The 18,179-nt window shown below is 44.0% G+C and overlaps 1 protein-coding gene across 5 annotated transcripts in view; it reads right to left on the bottom strand.

Annotated features, from left to right (window-relative positions):
* Nucleotides 1–5,360, bottom strand: part of ADGRB3 (adhesion G protein-coupled receptor B3) — a 461,010-nt gene extending 455,650 nt beyond the window's left edge. For 2 of the 5 annotated variants that reach the window (XM_080997948.1, XM_080997950.1), the window contains exons 1-2: nt 4,134–5,354; nt 710–1,478 (exon numbers count right to left, since the gene is read on the bottom strand). In XM_080997948.1, coding sequence (XP_080854074.1) covers nt 710–1,463 — 754 coding nt within the window. In that variant the 5' untranslated portion in view covers nt 1,464–1,478; nt 4,134–5,354. Of the gene's footprint in view, nt 1–709; nt 1,479–4,133 lie in introns of all 5 variants that reach the window. The other 3 variants (XM_080997952.1, XM_080997949.1, XM_080997951.1) reach the window with 3 other exon arrangements.
* Nucleotides 5,361–18,179: the final 12,819 nt, after the last annotated feature.

Here is an 18,179-nt window from a genome sequence, read left to right as displayed (position 1 = left end):
TCTTCTGGAACGTCTCTTGCCTAGAGGTTTTTTTTTTAAAGTAGCAACTGGCCTCCTTGTGGACTTCTCTATATACCAGGAAGAGAACATGGTGGATGTCTCCAGTTTGTGTGCTTCCTAAAGTCTGATCTTACAAATCATTATTGAAGCTCCATAATGGATGCTCCCTTATTTCAGAATACCTTGAAACAGATCTCACAAGGTGCCTTATGATTATCCCCCACCCTTGGCCTCTGGGATTCTGGCCAACCTGGATCTTTGGAACTTTGTTCAGGTTACCCATATGCCTTTGGAAATATCTTCCTTGCAAAGCCAAAGCAACAGGATCACAGGTGAATAAGCATATGGTAGCTGGGTGGTTGCAGTGAGAAGAAAGATAATAACTTGGCTTCCCAACCTGTCACAATTATTCTTAGCAGGTCTGAAAACAAAACCAGAAGTCCTCAATAAAATATGAGCACTCTTTAATGGAAATAATAATAAAAAAATCCCTGCACTTTTCTATCAGATTAAATAAGAAAAATTAAATCCTCCCTCTTGGAAGGAATCCAGAGGATGACTGTCTGTGGACCTTCAGATATCCTTTCATGCAGGCAGCTGGTGTGGAGTGCAACTCTGACAGACATATATATATATATATATATATATCAGTTGAATCAAAAACAAGAAAGGGCTGTAGGACAGCTGAGCCTTCTTGAAGAGCACCTACCTTCCTTCGGTGGTCGCTTGGCTTCCCTGGTGAGATTGCAGACCTGGGTGGTTTGCAGCTCCTGTGTGAGGCAGCCTTCCGTCTGCTCATTAAGGGGCAGCACTACATTATTGAGCAACACCAGGGAGTGGTCATCTCCCCCCCATTCTCCCAAGTGCTGAGGGCAGGTGCATTTTGTATACATGATCCCACAGGACTCTGTTCTCCCATTCTCAGATTTCAAGCAGCTCTCCAGCCAAGTGCATAATACGTGACAACCAAACTGGCTTGGGCTCACCTTGTTCAACACCAAAAATTCAAAGAAAGACTTTTGATCATCTTCCTTTTTGTATAATCCTATGAAATCGAAGGGGTAGACCCGGCGAATCTGAATGAAATTCTTATCGTACTGCAGAAATACAAAAGCATTCTTGGAATCACAGAGCTGCATTATAGAATGGTTATTCTTTAAGAGATCCTTAATTTTCTCATGGGAAAAATGATCGAACTGATAAGCCAACAGTGAAAAGTTAGAGCAGCTGAAGTCCTTTTTGGAAAATTTCAGGTAAATACTATATTTGGTTGGATCTGGGTTTTCCAGCGTCCAAGTGCAGTTTGTAAAGTTTTTGGGAAACATTTCGCTTACAGAATACGATCCATAAATGACCCCCTTCACCAGCGTTGAACACCAGAAGTCTTGGGCAGCATTAAATCCAAACATAACCAGTAGATAGGTGGAAAATATATAAATCAGCAAATTACGAACAGCCTTCATCCTATGTCATTTGGCCTGTAGGAAAGGAGAGGAAAGAAAAATGCAGGTCGGATGCTTCATGCAATGAAAATTAAACTCCTTCCAAAATTTCAGCCAGCTGTTTTCAATATTTCAGTTAGAATGTGCGTATATTTTTCCTCTAAAAGGAGGACTTCTTCGCCTTTTTTATTTTTCTTTTAAAAAGAGAATTATAATACAAGGAAATTTTGGATGCTGTGTGAACAGTGCCACCATGTGGCCAGTTTAGCTGTCAAATTCTCCATATCCAAATTTTCAAAAATAACATTTGCTACATTATTAATTGGAATGCCTCCTCCTGCTTAAAACATAGACAGTTTGGCAGCACATGACTCTCAACCCCAAATTAGGGTTCAGTGGTCTTTGTCTGATAGCTCACAAGAGGAACAGTAATTGACTTTTAAGCTAAGGAGCCTTCCTATATAACATTTTCATATACTGCCAGAGGAGGGGGATTGGGAGCAGCTGTTGTTACACAATGTATTTTCTATTATGTTTTAGAAATAATTGTGGTGAAGTAGAGTCATGATTTTTAAAATGCACAAATTATTATTTGCTACAGATGGGGTACTATCTCCCATATGGCTGCATGCCATTGCGGTAGCATCCTGGTTATATTAAGATTTCATTTGAAAAGGAAACTCGGGAGGACATATCAAGATTGAGAAACACTGAAATATTGGAAGTATTATCTTCAAAGGGAATATAGCAGGTTAGACAGCAATAACTTTTTGCTAGCTATCAGCAGAACTAAAATTTAGAATTCTGAATGCTACAATTTCTGTGTGATATACCCTCTTAGGATACACAAAGTCGATCTATAATATTTCACCCAAGATGGAGCTAGGCAGCATTTCTGTGCTAGAACTTCCCTCTGAAGCAGACCTGGATTATATGTCCTGGTTGTTCCTTGCCCTCTGTTGCTAACAGTTGTGTTTTCAAAATGTGTTGGTTAATGAAATCTACTGTCACCATTTCTCTTTACCAGCACCCTTTCCAAATATAGTAGTTATATTAGTCCTCTACCAGCAATCTTTACTTGCTCTTCTCTAATACAGGTGTAACTAAAGGAAGTGAGTCTTGGGTACATTTACCCACCTACAGAATAAATGTCATATAGCCCATTTTCAGCATTAATATTTATGAAGTTGTTTAGCCCTTCACAATTCTAGTTCTCTTTGTAAGTGGTAGCTGATAAAAGTGACATTGAGGTAATGCTTTTAGTTGGCAACACTAACCTCTTCCATTGTTTGTCTGGAGGCAAACATAAAGAGTTACTGAGTTTTTGACACAGTCTCCCCTCTCTCTAGCTTTTTCATCTTCTCTCCGAATGACCAGGCATCTCCCACCCCCAATTGCGTAATGCTGAACAAATCGGAGGATTCAGTTCCCTCAAAGAGATTTTGTGTTTCCCAGATTATAAATTGCAGGCTCAGAACACTGAGAAGAGAAAAACAGCAGTGACTCTCTTTAAATGTGTAGTTTTAAAGGGAGAGGGGTTTCGGGAGGGGTAGAGGTATAGTTGTGGAAATCCCCCCCCCATTACCCAAACCATTAGATTTTTTCTCTTTGCTGAACATCACAAGCAAATGGCTTCTTTGCAAAACACACACACAACCACAGACTTGATAGGCCATTTCAAGGCTGCGAAGTGAACTTGCTATGGGTAAACACTGCAAATAATCATCTACTCTTTACAAATGTTGCTGGAGCACTTTACAGGCATTGCAGTTGTGCGCAGCATTGTTCAGGAGGGTCTAGGCATTGAAAGGCAATTTAGCAGTAGAGCACTAAATTAGGAATTCCATCAGTGTGAGAAGAGCTGCCTCAAAATCTGAAGGGAATGTATTTGGTTTACGATAATAAATGTCTGAGGAGGGCATGGGTGTGTGTGGGGGGGGCCGGGGGATCAGCCAGGTAAGATTTTTAAAATACTATGGTCTGCAGTGCTAGGCTGCTTCCTATAAAGAAAAGACAGCATTTTGGCTTTCGCCCTCCTTCCTTTTCTTCTGAACAGGAAAGAGGCGATCCTCTGTCAACTACACAGGGCTCTCTTTTGGGTAGACTGGAGAGGAGAGGATTTTGGGTGACGATGCAGCAAATGCCAACGACGAGAAGTTCATCTTCTAAGCAGGAGGCTCCGATGGGGGTTTTTTTGGAGGTGAAGGGTGATATCTACTTTAGGGGAGGGGGGAAACAAAACTGTCCCCAAAAGATCTAAGACTGCTCGTCGAAATCTTTCCCACCGAAAAGCATCCTCTTTTCCCACCCTCCTCGGTGACACTGTAGTTTAATCGAACCTAGACGGCGCCATCACTCCACGGATCTGCTCCGCCGCGGAAGACCCACACACAGACTTCCCTTAAACTTCCTATTAACCTCAGGATCCCCCGCTTCCCTCTCCTTGCGAGAAAATCACCCCGATCGTGCGCTAGACCTCCCTGGGTCGAGCGGGAGGGCAGCCAATGCCTTGCCCAGTCGCCGAGGAGACTTCGCCAACTTTTTTCCAGGGGCGAGGAGGGAGCACTTGCGCGGAGGGGTCCCGCCAGGTGGTGCGTCCTGTCTCTCTCCCACCCCCACCCACCCCACACGGCTCCCGTCTCTCCTTCAGCCCCGAGCTCCCTCTCCTCCCCTCTCCCGCCCCAGCCTTACCTTCCACTCCGAAAGCAGGCAGGCTATTTCTCTAAGAAGACCCCACCGCCACAGGCACACGTCCCAAAAGCAGGCATGGAGAGGTTCCCCTTCGGGCGGAAGCGCCGTTGCCCATTTTCCTCAGCGCGCATTCAAAAAACCAAAAGCCGAAGAAGAAGAAGAAGAGGGCTGCTGAGGGGGAGGGAGAGAAGGGGAAGGGAAGGGAGGGAGAAAGAAAAAAAAACCCGCAGCAGAGAGAGGGGGAGGGAGGCTCAGCACGGCCAAAGGATGGCTTCCCTCAGATCCACCAAATCCAACCACATATAAAAAGAAGGGGGAGGGCAGCCAAAGCCCCCGACCAGAGACTGCAGGAAAGAAGGGCGGGGGGCGGGTTGCAATGGACTTGGCTGGAAAGCAGAGGTTTTCTTGTGTTGTTTCACTTGGGAATAAAGTGTCTCAACCCAACAGCGGAGACAGACCCGGCGAAGGAGATGAGCCCAGAAAGCAAACTCAAAGAGATCCGGCTGCCCTATTGCAGATTTGTTGGCGGGCTCTTGGCGGTTGTTGTCGGCTTGGTCTCGTTCTCTTTTCGCCGCCTTCCTCTTCTTCTTCTTCTTCCTCCTCCTCCTCCTCTCCCTCCCTCCGGCTCTCAAGTACCTGAGGGAAGGACAGCGGCTGAGGTGGAGAGGTGGAGGGGGATGGCTGTACAATCTCTCCCTCGCAAGCTATAGCCTCGGCCGAGGATGTCGAAGAGCTTCTTCGAGCGCGGAGGGGAGAGGAAGGAGTCCGCGAGAGAGCGAAGGGAAGGCGGCGAAGCTCGGCGGGAGCGCGGGAAGAGCGAGCCACGGTGAGTGTGGGTCTGTGTGTGCGTGTGGCGTGTGTGTGCGCGCGCCCGTCTCTGTGTGAAGGAAAGAGAATGGAGATGTGTGTGAGCTCCAGTGTGCGCGTGTGCGCTTCCCCCCCTCTCCTCTGTGTGTGAGGAAATGAGCGCGCGCGCGCTACTCCCTCGCGCTGTCTCCCGTGGCGAGTGCGCCCCGCGCTCGGCTGTCCGCGCGCGTTTGCGGCTCCACCACCTCGCTCCTTTCCCTCGCTCCCTCCCACCCTTCCTTCCTTTCCCTCCGCCGACCGACAGCTCAGCCTCTGGGAGCGCAAGCACCGCGCGCTCCGCTCGACGTCCTCTCCGCGCCTTTCTCCGCCGTGTGCGCGTGCGCGAGGCAGGCTTCCCTCTCGGCTCCGGCAAGTGGGCCCGGCGCGGCGGTGTGATTTCGCACGTCACAGCTACTCAACCCCAAGCACGTCTCTCCCCTCCTCCCCTCCCCACAACAAGCCGGTCTTTTTCTGCGTCTGGGAGGTTTTTCCAGCTTCAGTTCCCACACGGCTGTGGCTGGCTGCGAGCGAAACTCGGAGGCTGGGGAAGAGAAGGGGGCGCGCGCGGGAGAGAAGAGCGAGAGCGCAGCGTTTGATTTCTCTCTCTCTCGCTCTCTCCGTCCTCTCACCCCCCCTCCACCACCCGCCGCCTCCTTCTTTCGCTCTTTGCTCCTAAAGCGTAAAGCCCTCTCAGTGGCGTAGCGTGGGTTGTCAGCACCTGGGGCAAGGCAAGTAATTTGCGCCCCCTAACCCGTGGATTTTAGTAGGGGCAGAGAGCTGCGAGTGCGAGCGCCCCCCCCCCAGATGTTGCGCCCGGTGCGGCCGGCCCCCCCTGGACCCCCCACGCTACGCCACTGAGCCCTCTGTCGCAGCCCCAAGAGCTGTCAGTTCGCCACCGCGATGCAGATTTAAATGATCTGGCGCTCCGAGGGAAAACATCGCAGCTCTCAAAGTGCCGCCTTCCACTGTTGGGAACAATAGCAATTTCTTCCGCGAGGCTGCAATTAACACCTTGTTTGTTCTTTGCCCAAAATCTAGGGGGCTGTTGCTTAGGATTGTGGCAGCATTTTCATGGCTGGAGAGAGAGAGAGACTCAATCAGTCTGCAAATAGCAAGTGATAGTGACTCCGGAAGGCTGTGATTTCTGCTTCTTTCCCCACGCTCTCTTTTTTACCTAAGTTATCGTCTGTGGGAAGGGCGGGTGGATTTGAAAAGAGGGAATTGTTCCACTGATTTCTTGCCTGTCTTGTTCGCGGCGACAGGAATTCGCCTGCTTTAATTTCTTTGTCATGATAGGGGGACGCCTGATGGCGTAAATATGTGATCAGTTGTTGTTCTTGTTGCTGTTGTATTTTTTAACATCTTTTATTTTTTGCGCTGGGACATGTTTAAGACTGATAGCAGAAAACTGAATGGCCATGGAAAGTAAGAATAGCCGGTCCGGAATAATTTCTGAAAAAAGGAACGCAACTGAATGACAATAGGCATGAATAGGTTTTTTTTTAAAAAAAATCAAAAAAACACACCAATGCATCAGAACTGCACTGCAGAAGAAAGGAACGGCAGGTCAGCTGGTGTAACTGAGCCCTGGGGTTTGTCAGTAGGGCTCAAGGAACCCAGAGGAACGCCACAAATATGTGCATGCTGTGGGGGTGTCTGTGGAACTGAGGAAAGAAGGAAAACTGCAATGAGTGGAGTTGCAAGGCACAAATATGAAGGACTGGTCTAATAGGAAGGAATGTGCATCAAGATGCAGTGTTGGTCTCCAGAGTCCAATGGCAGTCCAAGCCTGAATTATAGCCTCTGAAATGGAAACAATTTGAAAAGCAAAATGACAGCAGAATCACAGTGTCCAGAAAAAGGGTGGCTTGTGGGATGATATTGTCTAGGTGAGAATGATGGCATGGAATGATACTGTCCAGATTAAAGTGTCAGCATAATGGCAGAGCAGATTGGTAGTGGAACGGGCATGGAGAGCAAGCTGACAGTAAAATGACAGTGTCCAGAGCACAGAGGTATAGCAGTGCCCAGCGTGACACAACAAAATGGGTATTCCCAAAGTGAAACGAGGTTAGGCAGGCTCGGGCACCAGTATGGCCGGGACTGGGCAGTTCTCAAAATGGAATGACATTGGAACAGGAGAGGATTAGTGAGGCTAATGGAGGTAGAGTACATCTGTTGAATAGAGAATGTTGAGGGGGGATAAGCCGGAATAATAAGCAGCTTTTGTGGAGTCAGTGCAGTCACTCAGAAGCAGCTTTGGGAAATGGGTGAACAGTGGCAAGGAGCACATTGTGGTGAGTTGAATGAGAAAGTGGACACCACTGGCAGTACCGTAGGTGGGTTGAGTGGCAAAAGGGAGAATGCGAAGAATAATATGAATGACAAGGGACCAGATGGAAATGAAATTAGGATGTTGAATTGGAATCAGGATGCTGAGCAATGGCTGAATTGTACCGGGCAGATGGAAGGGGTGTGGGAAGGAGTCTAAAGTCAGAGCAAACATCACACAAGATGACACTGAGGAGGACTCTAGGAATGGAAAAGATAAGTCTGCATTGGAGTGGTAAGAATGGCAATGAGGAGGCAAAGAGTGTATTGGGAATGAATTGTAGACAATGTGGTGGCTATGTAGAACCATTTTGATGGTTAGTTTAGACTAGGGAAGAAATGCATGAACTCAGTCTTGGAGAACTTTGATGGGAGATGATCGAATGACAAAGTGTGTGGGATGGAATGATAAAACAGTGAGGGATTGCTGGACAGACCCATAATGGAATAATAGAAGTGTGATGGCACAAGTAGATTGATAAGGCTGAGTATCTGAAGGAGAAGACGAAGTAGTTTGGCTACTGGTTGTGTGGCCCAAGTAACTTGATTTTGTTGGACGAAGTAAAGGACAAGTTCATGGAAGAATGGGTGTGTGTATAAATGTGGGTGGGTTTATGCACACCCACTCAAGAATGAGGCAGAGTTAGTAGATATCCTTCACATTATGAAGTTACAAGCAGGCATAGCTATCAATGGAAATTGTGACAGGCAGTGGTGGAAAAACCGTAACAATGACTATTGAGTCTTTCACAGGAAAGCAGGCCCTGTGGAGCACATAAGAAATACATCCTGAGAGAATTACTGTGCCCATCCTTCTGTGAGTAAATGTGTGATGCACAAAGCAATATATGGTACAAATTCTGCCAAGAACAACACATTCTGTTATCACTTCAGTCAAAGCTGCAGAACACTGACAGACCAAAACAAAGCACATAAGTAAGAACAAAATCTAAAATGGAATTCACTAATTCTATTAGTTATATTTTTATCCATCCCTTGCTCCAGGATCTTGGTGATCTTCTTCTTCTTCTCTGGCAATCACTCGTAGCCGAGTAAGATTGTCTTCCATAAACATGGTTTTAACAAGGAGTTAGTAAGTGACTGTGGAGGCCAATTCTCGATCCACACATCCTTCCACAGTGGGGACATTGGTTTCCTGCTGGGAGTTGATCACGGTGTGGATTTGCCAAGCGTGCCTTCCTCTTAGCACGTTTCTCCCTTGCGTCCTGAGTTTGAGTGTCTTCAAAGCCCATGACACCTTTGGCAAAGGCTGTTCTCCAATTGGAGTGCTCACCGGCAAGTGTTTCCCAATTGTTGGTGTTTATACTACATTTTCAAAAATTGCCTTGAGACAGTCTTTAAACCTCTTTTGTTGACCACCAGCATTACACTTCCTATTTCTAAGTTTGGAATAAAGTAGTTGCTTTGGAAGACGATAATCAGGCATCTGCACCACATGACCAGTCCAACAAAGTTGATGTTGAAGAATCATTGCTTCAGCACTGGTGATCTTGGATCTCAGGATAGAGCATTTGTGGTCTCCCCACATTTTAACCTTCCAACAATCCTGCAAGGTAGGTGAGGTTGAGGGCATCTACTGAGCTTCATGGCTGAATAAAAGTTTGAGCCCAATCTCCTTGGTTAGTGCTCAACATTATTTCCATACTCTGATCCCAGAGTATGGTATGAAGGCACATGTCATGGGCTAGCACCTTGCTGAAGTTTTTCTGAAGCTCTGGATCTGATCCATGTGTGTATAAGAAACCATCTGGGTAACACGTGTATGCCACTTTGGGTTCCATGGTGGAAGAAAGGCAGGATATCAATGCATAAGAGAGAGAAAAAAACAGCATTACTTAACCACAGCAGAAGACCAAATGCAAACTCACATGAAGTGAGAGGATCTTTCTGAGGCCTGCTCATAACTATTGCATTAGGAACAGTAGTGCGATACCACAAAAAAAATTATTCTCAATATTCCACAATTATTATATGCTGGACATTATACTTCTCCTTTGGGAGTTGGCGTTGCACTGTGGTTTCTGCTATTATATCATGGACATTTCACTTCTCATGCCATTCATTGGCCATGGCCAACCTTTTTTTCTCCTTCAGCCTTCTAACCTCCACTCCCCCACATGTTTCTCCTTCCCATTTCTACTTTGAATAGCTCCCTAGGTCTACTGTTGCTCTCCTAAAGTTATTTCCCCTTTCTCTGCATCATTTTTGAAGCATGTATTTTAAAAGCCAGTTCACACTTGTCATTTGCTTTCAATGATCATGCAGATGTATCCATTACTAGAAATGGGCATTCGGCCATCTATAATTTGTTTAGAATCTCCCTGTTTACATCCTTGCATTCAGTTTATTTCAGGCTGGATATTGTTAGGCAAACAATGAAGCAAAGTTTGGGTAGGAGGGCAGGGTTGGGTGGGGGGAACAGTATGTAAATCTCTTGAAATTTAACAGCTTTTTGTTGAAGTTCAACAAACATTTTCCCCACTCTGCTGCTCTCTGTTGTTGCTCTCTAGCTGAATTTCTCTCTCTTTCTCTCCCTCCCTCCGTCCCTCCCTCCCTCCCTCTCTCCCCTCTCCCCCCACCCCCTGTGTGTGTGCTGAGCTATTCACCAGCCAGTGTTCTTCGATGCTGGAGGGGGAAAGTGCATTGTAATTAAAGGTGGAGAAGTACATTGCTTTCTAACAAACACCACTCACTTAGCATGGGAATTGTTTTGTGGCACACACACAAACCTCTGCTAAATCCTGCAAAGGGAAGAGAACATTTAGAGAGGGCTTTGCTAAATCTGGCAATGTCACTCACTTCAAAGTTCATTTGGTTAGCTGCAGGATGCATTTTTTGCTGATTGAAATTATGTCGGGGAAATATGCATTAACATTCCAGAGAGCGTGCAAGCCAATTATTTTTGTAATCATAAAGGTTTGGATTTTTAAAAAGGAGATTTTATTGTTGCAATTACACACTGCGTGAATTCTGATCTGTAGTGTTACTGATCATAACCACTTTTGACCCAAGGAACTAAATATGAGAACATTTATCATGTTTCCTCACTAGACATTATTTTGGGGTTACAAAAGTTGTAGGAGTCCAGCTGGATTGTTGCCCAGAAGAAGCCATAAATAAATAAATAAAAGAAATAAAATAAAAAAACCAGAACATCAACAAAGCCTACAACACTCCTAGCACACTGCCAAGCATTCCTCTGTTTCTTCCCATATTTAAAAGAGAGGGCGATATAACCCCTCTCAGAAAGGGAGGGATCTCAGGATAGTTTGCTCCTTGTACTATTATCAGGACAAAAGTGGTACAAAGTGTTTTGCAACCACACTGGGAAATTAAGAGGCAAGACACAAAGGCTGAGTAAACAGACATATATATTTATCCAACTCCAAACAGATCTGCATATAGGGGAACTAAGGTGTGGGATCTAGTAACCAAACTGTGGGTGAGCCAGCGGTGCCAAGGCCCCTTCCTCTATCCCCCTCCTTAAGCCCCACCTTTTAGGTCAGTAGGAAGGCCTTTCTGCTTCACCCCCTCCTGGGACCCCGCAACTCCAGACAGGTATCACCAGGTAGGTATCACAGGTTGGCCCCTAAGATGCTCCTTAACCTTGTCATTGAGGCCCACAGCCCTGAAAACAGGGCTCAGGACTACATCTTCCCATTCCAAACTTTAACTAACTCATAACTTCCCGCACCTACCTGCCAATATGGCTAATTAATCTATTTAGTGACTACCTGCCACTAAGTGCACCCAACAGCACATCAGAACAGAGCAGGTAAAACAACCCTGTCAGCAAGACCAATCAGGTGACAAGCAAAATATTCCTACTCGGCCCCTCAGAAGGCAATGAGCTGCTGTTTGCAGTGCCTCTAGGGTGGGCAGGTGAGTAGCGTGCCAAATGAAGAGGCAAAGAGAGAGGCAGGTGTAAATAACCCCCTCTCACACTCCAGTGACAGCACAACATGCACCTACATGCTAAAGCCGCTTACCAGGGCCCTCCATTCCCTCAGTGGTCACAAAAGCTGCCCACTACCGCAGGTGTGAAAGGTGTGAGATGTCTGGAAAAGAAACAAAACCCCTTTTTGTGTTTGTTTCTGTTGTTTTCCCAATCTGTTGTTGTTGTTGCTGCTGCTTCTTCTGTGTCATTTTGAAAACAGAAGAAACCACTGGGCATTCTCCCTTGGAGTAGTTTTCCCAGGCAATTAGAGATTACATTGTGAATGTGATGATGTCACAACAATACGTAGCTGATTAGATTGCACTGCATGATGACATCACAAGGCCTTTGAGAGTGAGGGTACAGCTTTCTGGATCAGCACTGCTGTCACTATGAACAGGTAGGCATTTTCTCCACCTTTTGGGCAATTTCCAAGAAACATATGGGGGGAAAATTGGCCCACCTTGAGATATAGGTTGGAAAGAATGAGATTCTGGTGGAAAACAATTCTGACCAAGAAGTAATGGTCTTGGGATAAGTAGTAGCTGATATGCTGAGGGTGTAGTTGTCAGCGTAAGTAATGAACAATTGGGTAACTTAATGTGATACTAAAACTGTGGCAGAGATGAAAAACATCTAAATGGTCTCAGCTCTTCTTGGTTTTAGAGCATTAGAATATTGTAGTAAAATTTTTAATATATTGATGCTTATGTTTTAACTGAATGTATTAAATATGTTATTAAGAAAAGAAAAGGAGTTGTTTTGTTTTTATTTTAATTTATTTATTATTCTGTTATCCCATACTTCCTCCTAAGAGTGAGCTCAGGGCTCCTATCAACCTAATATAACATAGCAATATAACTTTAAATCAACGATCAACCAGCCATCATTTATTTCATTTATTATTAATTGTTTACCTTTCTACCCACAGGAGCCCAAGGCAGCACAAAATGTCACAAAACATCATAAAAACAGTATCAGATGAAACATCTGGCGGATACTTAACATCCCTTATCCACTCAAAGGCGTGAACAAATAAAACAGCATTAAATTTCACCTGAACATAGTCAAAATGGGGGACAAGTTATTCACACTTGTAAAATTGGGCATCACCATGGAATATGCCTTAACTTATGTCACTGCTGAAAGGTTCCAGAAAAGGCACTCCATGTTTGACTCAGTTCTAATTTCTTACACTTCATGATAGGCTAAAATAGCCTCACATGTCCTTTCTCTATTTTTAGGAAAAGCAAATTGTCAGCTTAGCTGTCTTGCATAATATTTGAATCTGCCACCAGACCTCTAGGACTTCCTTCAGCGTAGAACACTTCACTACTGCCATAATTCAGGAGAAGGGTGAAGACCTCTTATATTTGAAGTGTTGGCAATCTCATTATTTTGACAATCTTTAGAATAGATTGGTTTGTGGCATGTTGATTTGGCATCATGGCAAATTAATATTTGCAATGCAAGAAATAATAACGATTCAAGATGAATTTATATCTGTCCGATGACATGATGGGCCAGAAACATTCTAAGCTTCTTTTAATGATCTATTTAATTCAAGACACTAACCAGTGACAGGCTGGTGCGACCTTTGCAAACTGCAGCAGCTGGCATGATTGCAAACATGGTGAGGTGTGCTTTAACAAAACATATAAGATATGACTATGCTAATGATGAGATATTGTCTGTTGCAAACCTCCAGATAACACAGCCGTGTAATTAACTTCTATAAAGAGGTCAGACCTGGAGGACTCTGTGAATTTCTGGGAGACTCTTCAGTGGAAATCAATTCATGAAGATTAGGAACAAGTGGCACAGAGAAGGAAAAGAAAAATAAGAGTCACCTGCACTGTCAAGACATGATGTTGAGCAGAAATAACACTGGGGTTAGGTACAGACCCTGAAGGGCGTATGACGAAGGGCCAGTTCATGGCAAAACAGATTCCATGCAGATTTGGAAAATGAGCAGACATGGTTAGGCTCAACAAAGTAATTTAGATCCTAAATGGATAGCTCAGTTGGTTAGAGTGTGGTGTTGATAATGCCAAGGCTGCAGGTTCAATCCAGCTGCATATTCCTGCATTGGTTGGACTAGATGATCCTCAGGGTCCTTTCCAACTCTATGATTTTAATACAGTTTGCAAACTGTGCTCTTTATAACTTTCTCATGTTCCTATTATTGAATCACAAGTGACTGGCAACTAAATGCTGCAATGTATTCTGGCTCCCTAGCAGAAATGCTACTCTCCAATATTACTGTCCTATGTTGGTTCCAGTCATACCACCACCAGAGTTCACTATTCAGAAAGGCTCTGTTAGGGCTCATCTAGACTTCTGATTGTCCACCACTTACTCACTCTTTGCCACTGCATCAGAGCAAAGGTCAACCAGGTTTTCTGTATATTGATGTTTGTTCTGATTCAGCACTAAAGAATTTCCCAAGGTAAACGGCAAACTAATTGGGCCTGTGCGGAGAAAGCACAAGCAAGTGGGCAACTGCTCAGGCCCATGCTTTCCAGGTGCAGAACAAGTGGAAGTGTGGATGAGCCTTTATTATCAGGCCAGTCACCCACAAGGCACAGTCTAGACAAGGCAAAGCACTTTTTAGTTCTCTTGATTTCATGGTGTTCTTAGCAGGTATTCTTCCATTGAAATGGTCAGGAATTAAAAGTGTTTTAATTTTGGCTGGATTCTGCTGAAAACTTTCAACAACAACTATTATTAATTATTATTATTATTATTATTATTATTATTACCCTGCCTATCTTGCTGGGTTTCCCCAGCCACTCTGGACGGCTTACAACATATAAAAAAATTGTAAAACATTAGACATTAAAATTTTCCCGATACAGGGTTGCCTTCAGATAGATGTCTTCTAAAAGTCAGATAGTTGTTTATTTTCTTGACATCTGATGGGACGGAGCTCCACAGGGTGAATAATATTTTTTTTAAAAAAACCCACTCCCACATCATTTATACTGGAATAACCAAAACTTAGCAGTTTGAGATACATTATTTCCATATGGAAATGAATTAGGTTGCCCACATTGTATGGAAATGGTCTTCATGTACTGGTGAAAGCCTTGTTTTGTATGCAGCAATAAGGTTGTTTTTGTTTTTTTAAAAAAAAGCTTGGGGGGGGGGGAAATTGACAATCAGGATATTTTTCTTCCTGGCAACTTCTGCTCTTCTGTACAAACAGAGTCATCTCATTAAGCAGCCACACATTGCTCTACTGTTACAGTATTTAGGTTGGCACCTCCAGAGAAGTGTGACTCTAAGCCATTGCTAAATACAGAAGAAGATACAAAACGCAGAACTAAGAAGATGCATCTCACCACCATTCATTTGCATGTCATCAGGAACAAAACAATGAGCATAAGCCAATAAAAGTCCCATATATTTCAGCTGGAGAATGTTCAGCATTTGCTTAGCTCAAACATTAAAATGCACAGGAATTGGGCTACATATGTTACCGGAGGGTAAACCTCAAGGATCCAGTGAAACCTGGGTGCTTTCCCATGACTGTTTATTACAGACTTGGTGCTGCTCATACAGGAAACTTGCTTTGCGGCGTCATTCTCATAAAAATGCCACCCCATATTTTATTTCCCTATTTAATCTAGACTCACCATTTCTGCAGGATTCCCCTCTCCCCTTATTGCAATTTCTGGAAATCTGGATTAAATGGAAAAAGAACATGTTGATGATGATGTAATGTGGATGTTGCAAAAATACTTGCATGCACGAGCAGCACTGGGTCCACAATGAACTGCCATATAGAACTCCCTTACAACTGTGTAGAGACTCCTAGGAGTCAATAGGCTCAAGGAGGCACAAGGGAAGCTGCATTACTCTCCTGGCTTCCAAACACTGTGGGAGGGGCCAGGCAGTGGGAGGATCTCTGCAGATGCAGGTGCAGCAAGACCTTCCTATTAGCTCCATCACTGCACCTATGCATGCCAAGCTTCTTGTTGCCTTGTCCAGCTCCCAGTAAGCAAGAGCAATGCATGGTGTTCAGAAGCCAGGACAACAGCATAGCCCCACCTTTGCTGCCCTGACAACTGTTAATGCATAGGGTGTAGTGGATATAATTTTTGAGGTAGGCACAACCCTCCTTGAACTTGCCCTAACTTGTTTGGGATTTGCATCCCCTACTAGTTCTCAGTGAGTTTTCCTTCGCTAAGTTGCAGCAGGTAACAATAGGTGTTTGCCATGTGTGCATCGATGTTTGCCACTGTGAATTATTAGGGGGAAACATACAACTATATTATAGGTTCTATCAAAATAAACATGCTATGGACACTTTCTTGAGGCCACACCCAAACATGCCTTTTGGCACACGTGCCTCCCTGTCTTTAGAGCTGCATGTCTCTCTTTCTTTTATGATAAGGCACTCATTAGGATAGTCACTAAACCAACACAAATTAAGGGTAAATCAAACAGGGAGAGGGATATCACAAAACATTTCCTTGGGTAGTTATTTCCTAGCCAATCAAAGAAGGCTCTCCACATTTCACACAAACTCTTTTCAAAGCTTTTTTTTTTTTAATCAGCAAGGAAATTTATTTTCATCTTCCTTTAAATAGCTTTTTAAATTATTGATCACAAGTAGTTGAATATATACAAGTGGAATACACCAAGTGGGTTCTCTATTCCCTCCTTTTTAAATGACTTTTGCTTTTTTTGGACACCGGGGCTCTGCTGTTGAACATGCTGCTTTCTAGTTCATCCAAAGGTTGTTGAGCTAGATGAACTAATCAATGAATGAAAGGCAATTATATCCTGTGTTCTACAAGCAATTATTTCTAGCACTCAAAGCAGAATTTGAGACTAGCCCCTTGGGGCTTGCGATATCTGTGTTTCAGTGTTTCACCTCCTTGCTATTGACTGTTTGAGCTAGTGTTATCAAGGTGCCATGAAATAAATTCGCCACCCATTCATTACAGCACACTCTAGGCTTCCCTTGGCCACAGTGCAGTTTGAAGTTAGAGATGAATGGTTTGCAGCCAGTAGATGGATGTCAAGGGCTTAATCCTTACTGTATTGACTAGCAAACAGTTATGCAGAGGTGGATAATATAAAATGGAGCCCCTGTTTTCCCGTTAATTATCTAAATGCATCCAAATCCTCTTTATACTAAGAAGAAGACTAATTTTTAAAAATGCCCTTTCATCTGTGATATTATTAATCTTCTCTAAAATGTTGCCTGGTCATTAATCAAGCTGAAGTATAATAAATATAAATGCGCGCGCGCACACACACACACCCTCTGTGATTTTGGCTCTCTTCAACAGAACCTGAGAAATCCATCATTGATACTGAATTGTTGTCCTTTGCTCTTATACTTTCATTTTGGTTAAACACTGTACAAGCTTGCACAGCGAATGACGTGCATCTGCTGTGCGTCTGTAAAATCTGAGGTTATGAAGTTAAATATAAGAGGCAGAGGTTGCTTAAAAAACAAAAACAAAATCCATAGCCTATCTTGAAGAGCCTAGGTAAGCTGTGATTCAAATAATCTCAAACTATAATGCAGATGTGAGCCCAGAGGTCTCAATTGCCACAAGCACTCATCTCATCCCAGCAATATAACTCCAGCGTAGCACTGATCATTCACATTGGTCCATTTCCGTTGTGCCATACATCCTGGCTTGCTAAGCCATCATCAGAATTCCTTCCCCTCCTTCCTTACTTCCAAGTGCCAACCTGAATAAAATATTGGGGGGGGGGGGATGTAAGCCTGCCCTGCATAATTGATCACAGGATGCAATGCACTTACACCATTTGAATGACAATGCCCATCAATTTTTTTTGGGGGGGGCTGCCAAATATTTTATTGTGGGGGGCAAAGGGGGGGCAACCCCTAGGAATTGACTGCTATGCTCACTTCACATCCTGGCTTTGGTGTGCCAATCCTGGTTGTCTTATACGTACTTACTTACTTACTTCGCCAAACCTTTATTACGCTTTAGAAATATAGGCTATCGTAAAACATCCATCTATAAAATTTTAAAATATATACAAATAAACAGCCATGTAAAATGTGTAATAATGAGGATTTTCATTGGAGTATCTTCCCACTAAAGCTCCCCACTGTGTTTGAAACATGAAGGGTAGTTCAATGCCAGTTTACAAAACAGGATCTGAAGCTAATAAGTCTTGGTGTTGCAATGAAGGGAGAAGAGGAGGAAAGGGATTAGGGGGAAATGGATAATCATTCATGGCTCCTAAAATGTGGTTTAATGAGCTGGACAATATACGTATGCACTGGACCTGTGTGTCACCCTAGAGTTTAATAATGTTGGTGCTCCTGAAAATCCCCTACAGGCATCTTTTAATTGAATGTTTGTGCTCATGTTGCTATTGGGGTGGTCACACATGATGCTGCTTTAAATAGTGTTTGCGCCTGCATAAAGTTTGTGGGGTGGTCACACTGCTTCATTTACAATCAGTGTGCATTCCATAACTGCCTGCTGAAACCCCATAACTTTGCAAAAGCATAATAAATTGAAGGAGTAGAATAAATCCACTACTAATGCAAAACATGTTGCAGAATATACCTGTAATTACATTTCCCTTTATCTCCACCTTCTCTACAGCCCCTCACAGGTCTTAAATTTGCTTCTGAGGCCACCTAATCCTTTGGAACAATTTTTGGGGGTGGGGGTGGTATATGGTAGAGGAAAGGAAGTCCTGTTATATGACTGGAAGTAAGTTTTGATGGTGGGAAGACACAGTGGCGTGTTAACAACCATCTTGGGCCATCTCTGCAATCTACGAGCATATAAATCTAATGAGTCCCTCCATGTTCTTTTCCACTTTCGAGGTATGGGCATCTTTCATGACTTTTGGGGACAGATAATATGGGATGTGCCTTCTCTGAAAACTTGTTACTCCATGGA

The sequence above is a fragment of the Podarcis pityusensis genome (genome assembly GCF_964106645.2).
Source record: "Podarcis pityusensis genome assembly, chromosome: 3".
In the NCBI taxonomy this organism is placed as follows: domain Eukaryota; kingdom Metazoa; phylum Chordata; class Lepidosauria; order Squamata; family Lacertidae; genus Podarcis; species Podarcis pityusensis.
The sequence above is the reverse complement of the archived record's forward strand: the minus strand, read 5'-3'. Positions and strand labels throughout refer to the sequence as shown.